The sequence below is a fragment of the Anguilla anguilla genome, chromosome 13, assembly GCF_013347855.1.
Source record: "Anguilla anguilla isolate fAngAng1 chromosome 13, fAngAng1.pri, whole genome shotgun sequence".
Lineage (NCBI taxonomy): Eukaryota > Metazoa > Chordata > Actinopteri > Anguilliformes > Anguillidae > Anguilla > Anguilla anguilla.
Window position 1 is genome coordinate 2,461,515 of NC_049213.1, and position 8,486 is coordinate 2,470,000.

The 8,486-nt window shown below is 52.8% G+C and overlaps 1 protein-coding gene across 2 annotated transcripts in view; it reads right to left on the reverse strand.

Moving 5' to 3' along the window:
* The window catches only part of LOC118211947 (zinc finger protein 385A-like), a 128,388-nt gene that overhangs the window by 97,578 nt on the left and 22,324 nt on the right, over positions 1–8,486 (reverse strand). The window contains exon 1 of one of the 2 annotated variants that reach the window (XM_035389536.1): positions 7,520–8,289. The exons of the other annotated variant lie outside the window; for it this stretch is intronic. Coding sequence (XP_035245427.1) covers positions 7,520–7,529 — 10 coding nt within the window. The 5' untranslated portion in view covers positions 7,530–8,289. Of the gene's footprint in view, positions 1–7,519; positions 8,290–8,486 lie in introns of those variants that run through there. 2 annotated transcript variants of the gene reach the window in all.

Consider the following 8,486-nt stretch of genomic DNA (forward strand, 5'->3'; position numbering starts at 1 on the left):
GTGTGTGCACTGCACCTGATACAGCCCCCCCCCCCCAGCTAAGGGAACGGTGTGTCTAGCATGGAGGGAACTCTCTGCTCCTTAATGTGACCAGGCCAGCAGACGCGGCCGTAAATCAGGCGTACGCCTGCAGAAAGTCTGGCCCGTTAGCCCTGCGGCGTGCCAGACCCCCAGAACGCCCACACTCACCAGACCAGGACTTACAGACAATTCATTACAGTCCATCGTCCTCTCTATCGACAGGCCGTGGAGACCAGAGTCCGCTGACAGACAGCAGGAAAGGGGGTTTCAGATCGCTCCGAGTCTTCCGTGTGAACAGGGAGCCTCCCCCGACTGTGCAAGTGTTACTCATTCCCGGATTAGGGGGACTGCCTGCAGTTCTCCTGGCCAAACACAGCATTAGCCCTTTGAAGAGGATGGTGGTTTTTTGGAATGGTTTTTCAAAATTCTAAATCGGTGTTCTAAAACTGCAGAACGTTGCTTTCAGTCACCAGTATTGATTGTTACATCAGCATTAGAATGTTCAGTTAAGAACATCCTAATCACATATTTGTGGTCTTACCCCTTAAAGGGTTAATAAAATAGGGATTGGGAGTGGGACAGTCTTCATTCACTAGTGCCAAGCTGTAAGGAAGCAGTTCCTTTTCTTAACACTGCTAGCTGGAATCTGGTTTGTGTCTGTGTGTGTCTCTCCTGGCCCTGTTTCATTAGCCTCAGTGAAGTCCAGCGGTGGCTAAAGGAAATCACTTTTAGCCACAAGGTTTAGCGCACAGAAACAGCACCAAACCTCCACCCGCGGCACGCTCAGTTTAAAAAGCCACAAAAACAAGCTTGCGGTGACGTTTCCGCGGTGATGCTTGAAGAAGGGGCCTGTTTCTGGCTGCGTTTCGACGGCGTTTCGACGGCGTTTGGGGTGGCGCACTTCGCCGCTGCTTTTCCCAGCGTGTAAAAACCTCTCTTAGCGGAAGACACTCAGCGCTAAATAAATAAAGCGCTGCATTAAAAATGGAGCAGGTGCCGAAACGTGCCGATTGGTCGACTGAGGCAGGAGGAGTCGGGGGGTTTGGAGCCGGGGAGGACGCTGAGGGGGCCTGACGAGGGGGCCTGACGAGGGGGCCTCCAGCTCGTTTCCAGCTCAGGCTCAGCCTGACGCGGGGGGGCCAGCCAGGAACCCCAGAAGCAGGGGAGGAGAGGGCTCAGATGGGAAAAGAGCAGGACGACACTGCTGTCAGCGTGGAGCAAAGACAGGCCACGGACTCGCTGGGAAACTGCATAAAGATCTTTCTGACTGACATTTACCTCAAACCTCTCTCAAATTAACCTCAGACCTCTCTGTTATTATCACAGAATAATAATAACAAGACAGGGAGCGAGCGAGAGAGAGAGAGAAGGTAGGAAAGGGAAGAGAAAGACAGCATTTTATATCTCAAACCTTGCTTATGATAACTTTTTAAAACCTTGCTCTTTAATTTTATTTACTTTTCTTTTTTATTTCTTTGCATATTAGTTTACCTTAATCTCTGATCCAGTGTTTAATTAGATCATTATTGACAGATAATAATATTAAGATATTTTTAGGTACATCATGGGTGCAACAAAGGCATGACCAGCTGACATTGTTTCAGACGGTGGAAAATGCACAAATGAGTAATTATGAATAATGTCACAGAATCCATCAGCTATTCAAACTTTAGCTAAACCTACAACTTTCTCAGTCAATCAGAAAATTAGATTGGGTTCTGCCTAATCCCTCAGGTCTGATTTCTTTGACGAATTCAAGCCTACCAAAAAGTCTCCAGACCATGGGGCCCATCTACACATTGGAGCAGTGCCTTAACAGATACTAGACCATGGGGCCCATCCACACATTGGACCAGTGCCTTAACAGATACTAGAGCGTGGGGCCCATCCACACACTGTCACTGAGCCCTAAAAGGACAAGACACCCTGCATGCCACTGCTGCTATTTCTGTGCAAAATATTCCTGAATAATGACATTACAAGTGTCAAATTAAAAGCAATTAACAGCTCGGTGTGGGAGGTGGAGGGGGGGGGGGGTGCTGAGTTTGGGATGTTTGAATGGAAATGATCATCCCTCTGACGCACACAAGCTGCTATGTTCCTCTCCCCAGTAGAGTCAAACACAGTCACACTTGGCATGTGCTTCTATTGGACGCCCTGTGTTCCGGTGATTGGCTCATATGATTCTGCGCTCTTTATTTGCGTTCAGGGCAGTCGCACGTGGGCGGCCGTTTGGTGGTGAGCCCAGAACCTGTCTGTCAGAGGGCTCTGGGCCCGCCTACCCCCTCCAGCTCTAACCCTAACCCTAACCCTACCCCCTCCGGCTCTGCCCTGTCACAGCTAACCCTAACCCTAACCCTAACCCTACCCCCTCTGGCTCTGCTCTGTCACAGCTAACCCTAACCCTAACCCTACCCCCTCCGGCTCTGCTCTGTCACAGCTAACCCTAACCCTAACCCTAACCCTAACCCTACCCCCTCTGGCTCTGCTCTGTCACAGCTAACCCTAACCCTAACCCTAACCCTAACCCTACCCCCTCCGGCTCTGCTCTGTCACAGCTAACCCTAACCCTAACCCTACCCCCTCCGGCTCTGCTCTGTCACAGCTAACCCTAACCCTAACCCTACCCCCTCCGACTCTGCTCTGTCACAGCTAACCCTAACCCTAACCCTACCCCCTCCGGCTCTGCTCTGTCACAGCTAACCCTAACCCTAACCCTACCCCCTCCGGCTCTGCTCTGTCACAGCTAACCCTAACCCTACCCCCTCCGGCTCTGCTCTGTCACAGCTAACCCTAACCCTACCCCCTCTGGCTCTGCTCTGTCACTGCTAACCCTAACCCTAACCCTAACCCTACCCCCTCCAGCTCTGCTCTGTCACAGCTAACCCTAACCCTACCCCTAACCCCACCCCCTCCAGCTCTGCTCTGTCACAGCTAACCCTAACCCTAACCCTACCACCTCCGGCTCTGCTCTGTCACTGCTTTGGCAGTGACCAGGAAAGGTTGTTCCTGTCTGGTGCATTGTGAAGGGAAGATGGAGAAAGAGGAGGAAGAGGAGAGAAGCGGAGTCTCTCCACATTTCACCAGCTGCACGGGGCAGCGGACCGCTATCTCTTCAGTATTGGAGCGGTCGCTATCAGTGGCACTGCAGCGGATGGAAATTTTTTTAAGTGTTGATGTAACCGGGACATATGACCCCCACTGATGCTGACACCCAACTCCAAATACCTGGGGTCTGTGAGCGCCTAAACGTCACGGCGAACGGCTCAAGGTTATTTGAAGGTCATTGAGATTTTATCCTGCTCCCCTGCCCGCAATCAGGCTCTGCTGAAATATGAAGTCAGCACAGATAGCACTGAGTTCTACCTGCCCGACTTGGGGGGATGGAGAACATTCATTCACTGAATGACAAATCTGATCAGGACAAAATAACCAAACAAATTATTCTGGATACATTTAGGGGCTTTTAATAGCAAATGTTTTTTCTCGAACCGACGTATGAAAGCTTTCAGCTGACGACGTGCCGTTATTCACCGTTTCCGCGAAGCTGTCGCCCATCTGCGCGGGCTGCGAATTCACGCTCCATTAATGAGAGTCTCTAACCGGCACGCGCTGAGATGGGCTCCTCTCTCCCCCGCCTGCTCCCACACTCGCTGGTTTCCCCCCCGAATTCGTGCGCGCAGAGGCACATTAAAACGTGCACATTAACCGTATTCTGCTCTGCAGTCGCTCTGCAGTGGCCCTGATAATGGCCCACAGATTCTGCCCTTTGTGAACATTTAAACAACTGCACGTTGCGGCAAAAAGAACAAAAGCATGGGGTCATTTGAACAGCGTGACATAGCACGTACAGTTCGCGCGAAAGAAAACCTTTGCGTCAGCTCGTGGTACCGCGAAGACAGCGGCAGATCTCAGATGGTTAATAATGCTCAATTAAGTCACCCCGTCTGGGAGGGTACGCTCTGTGATCTGTGGCTAATGGGCTCTCAGGGTGAGTGCCTGTCAGAGCGCTACACTATGCTATGCTACACTAAGCGCTATGCTAACTTGGTGTGCAGTCAGCTCAGGGTGAGTGCCTGTCAGAGCGCTACACTATGCTATGCTACACTAAGCGCTATGCTAACTTGGTGTGCAGTCAGCTCAGGGTGAGTGCCTGTCAGAGTGCTATGCTACACTACGCTATGCTACACTAAGCGCTATGCTAACTTAGTGTGCAGTCAGCTCAGGGTGAGTGCCTGTCAGAGTGCTATGCTACACTACACTATGCTACACTAAGCGCTACTCTAACTTAGTGTGCAGTCAGCTCGGGGTGAGTGCCTGTCAGAGTGCTATGCTACGCTAAGCTATACTACACTAAGCGCTATGCTAACTTGGTGTGCAGTCAGCTCGGGGTGAGTGCCTGTCAGAGCGCTACACTACACTATGCTACACTAAGCGCTGTGCTAACTTAGTGTGCAGTCAGCTCAGGGTGAGTGCCTGTCAGAGTGCTATGCTACACTAAGCTATGCTACACTAAGCGCTATGCTAAATTGGTGTGCAGTCAGCTCAGGGTGAGTGCCTGTCAGAGTGCTATGCTACGCTAAGCTATGCTACACTAAGCGCTATGCTAACTTGGTGTGCAGTCAGCTTGGGGTGAGTGCCTGTCAGAGTGCTATGCTATGGTACACTAAGTACTATCTTAACTCACGGTGCTTGGGGTGTATGTCAGAGCACTATACTGTGATGTGCTATGCTAAGCGCTATGCTAATCTGGTATGCATTCAGAATGGGGTGATTGCCTGTCAGAGGGCTATGCTATGGTATGCTAAACCCTATGCTAATCTGCTGTGCAGTCAGTTTGGGGTGAGTGCCTTGCAGAACATTATGCTATGTTACACTAAGAGCTGTGCTGGTCCGAAACACCGTCAGCTCAGTGTCCTGTCAGAGCACTACGCTATGCTAAGTGCTACTCTATGCTACACTAAGTGTTATGCTAATCCGGTGTGCAGTCAGCTCAGAGTGAGTGCTGTCAGAGCACTATGCTATACTACACTAAGCGCTATGCTAATCTGGTGTGCAGTCAGCTCAGAGTGAGCACTGTCAGAGCACTATGCTATACTACACTAAGCGCTATGCTAATCCGGTGTGCAGTCAGCTCAGAGTGAGTGCTGTCAGAGCACTATGCTATACTACACTAAGCGCTATGCTAATCCGGTGTGCAGTCAGCTCAGAGTGAGCACTGTCAGAGCACTATGCTATACTACACTAAGCGCTATGCTAATCCGGTGTGCAGTCAGCTCAGAGTGAGCACTGTCAGAGCACTATGCTATACTACACTAAGCGCTATGCTAATCCGGTGTGCAGTCAGCTCAGAGTGAGTGCTGTCAGAGCACTATGCTATACTACACTAAGCGCTATGCTAATCCGGTGTGCAGTCAGCTCAGAGTGAGTGCTGTCAGAGCACTATGCTATACTACACTAAGCGCTATGCTAATCCGGTGTGCAGTCAGCTCAGAGTGAGCACTGTCAGAGCACTATGCTATACTACACTAAGCGCTATGCTAATCCGGTGTGCAGTCAGCTCAGAGTGAGTGCTGTCAGAGCACTATGCTATACTACACTAAGCGCTATGCTAATCCGGTGTGCAGTCAGCTCAGTGTGAGCACTGTCAGAGCACTATGCTATACTACACTAAGCGCTATGCTAATCCGGTGTGCAGTCAGCTCAGAGTGAGTGCTGTCAGAGCACTGTGCTAAGCTACGCTAAGAGCTACGCTAATCTGGTGTGCAGTCCGGAGCTTGCGAGCAGGCATTGGATGCAGTGCTATCACCACTGCAGCCCCTGCCTGCTCTACTCTCTAGTGCAGCAGAGTCAGCCGCATCCCGTTACAAACCTTCAGCGTGAGGATGAGGAGGAGCGAGTGTAAGGGAGGGAGCGCAGGTCTGGCGCAGGAGTGAGGAAGGACACAGTTTGACATGGAATAGGTTACAGCCAGGTAAGGTGGGTGGGAGGGAAGACATACTGTAGGGGGGCAGCGAAACGGAATAGACCGAAGAGCAGTGCACTTAGGGAGCGTGCACTCAGGGAGCGTGCACTCAGGGAGTGCGTACTCAGGGAGCAGTACACTCAGGGAGCTTGCACTCAGAGAGCAGTACACTCAGGGAGCGTGCACTCAGGGAGCAGTACACTCAGGGAGCGTGCACTCAGGGAGCGTGCACTCAGGGAGTGCGTACTCAGGGAGCAGTACACTCAGGGAGCGTGCACTCAGAGAGCAGTACACTCAGGGAGCGTGCACTCAGGGAGCAGTACACTCAGGGAGCGTGCGAGGGAGCTGGAGAAAGAGAGAGAGAGAGGGAGGGAGAGAGAGAGACAGAGAGAGAGAGCGGGAGAAAGAGAGAGAGAGAGAGCGGGAGAGAGAGAAAGACAGAAAGAGAGAGAGAGAGAGAGAGAGAGAGGGGAACACATAGCACCGCTCTCGAATGCCACGCTTGACTGGACACAGAGCCAATTAGGCAGCCATTACAAGCTCCACTAACCAACATGAAGGGACCCGCACAGACCCAACACAGGGGGGCTGGAGCGTGACTCGTCCCATGAACTGGGCCCTTTCTGCCGAAACAGCAGCACAGAAAGACCCTGCCCCCTCCCCGCACCCCCCGCACATCCCCCTCCCTGCACCCCCCCGCACGTCCCCCTACCCCCCACCGCAACCCTTCATTTCATTAACATATATAATTCACTCAGAACATCCTGTAAGATCACCCCTGAGGAAGCTGCAGGGATCAAAGGTGTGTGTGTGTGTGTGTGTGTGTATGAGTGTGTATGAGTGTGTGTGTATATATGTGTGTGTCTGCGTGTGTGTGTGTATGTGTGTGTGTGTGTGTGTGTGTGTATGTGTGTGTGTGGTGGAGGGATTCTTCTGAATTAGTCCAGGCATGCATTAAACAGCCTGGCTCTCCACATTAGAACGTGTGCTAACACACTAGCCCTGCAGTCATCTAACTCAGGGATTGCTCCTGGAGGTTCATTCTTCCTTCCACGCTATCGAGACAGGCACAAACTGCCAAGAGCGGATAGATACGCGCTGCTTCTAAAGGGGGTCATGCATCCCTTTGATGCTCTAAGTGTAAGAAACGACATGATAGCACTGAAAACGGAAAAGGACTGAACGGACGTTGTTGTTTACCAGTCTGTTTAGAGCCAGCTGAATGTCAGGAAAGTAATCCAAGTCAGCTTCAGTAAAGCGCTCCTCAACACAGACACCCTCTCACAATGTTGCACATCCCAGCACTGTTGCCGTAGAATGTGGTCATTTTTCCTGCAAACCCGTAACTTGCAAATCACATAAAGCACGTGCGAGTGTTCCATGTATCGTTCTAGGCGATCGTTCCCCGCGTGGGGAAGGTCAAAGGGCGCAGTTGAACAACATAAGCAAGCGCGTTTCCTGTCCCTCGGCGGACCTCGAAGGAGGACCTGGCTGATCGGGAGCCAGAAGTTGCTCGGGCGCGGGGGAACTTACCCAAAATCATCCGGTGACCTTCGCTTCCTCTTCCTCGCCTTTCAGAGTCCCGTCGGCAGCCCTGCTGTCCCGAGCCCTGCTGTCCCGAGTCCTCTTCTGTCTCCCGGGAGGAGGGAGTCCCAGGTGTGTTCGGTGCGCTCCTTTATCCGGAACATCCACCAGCCCGAGGGGACGTGGGGCTGAGGCTCTGCCGGGGTTCAGCGCTCACCGCTGGCTCCTGTGCCCCCTCTCTCCCCCCCCCCAGCTGAGGAGGTGCGGGTTCAGAGGAGGATGAGCGGTCAGCGTGACCGCTGGGGGTCGAGGTCCGGCGACGCGGGGGGGTCGCAGTCCGGTGAGGCGGGGGGGTCGAGGTCCGTGGAGAGAAGCGTGCGGGACGCAGAGGTGCTGGCGGTGCGAGGCGGTCTCAGTCCGCACAGAAAGACGCGGCTGTTTCAAAAAACCCTCGCAGCGGCATCAGAAACCCGGCAGGCTAAGTGTGCTCAGCGGGACCCCTTCAGAGAGACAGCCCATACCAGAAATGTCTGAGAAGCGGTGTCAAGCCAGTGCCTGTCCGCCTGCCGCTCGCTCGCTCGCTCTCCGTCTCCTTCTCTCTCTCACTGCTTCTTGTTTTTTGGGGCTGGGTATAACCTAAAGGCACCTTACATGCCAGTGCTCTGATTGGTGGCAGCCTCAGCCAATGGGGAGGCTGGGAGCCGCATGCTATCTGGCAGAGTTAAAGTCATGGAGCAGACAGACCCAGCGTAATAAAGCCACCGTCGCTTTCTCGTCACCCTCCGCCAACCCCCCCCCCCCAAGCCCCGCCCCCCCCCTTCCTTTTTCTTCTTTCTGTGTCTGACAGTGTGATTGCAAATTTCAGGGGATGCCCCCCCCGCCCCCCCGCCAATCTCCCCAAACCTTACGCAGAGTCATTCGGCTGCAGTGGACCTGCGTGAGGGTATGGAATGGCTTTTAGTCCATCCATCTTACA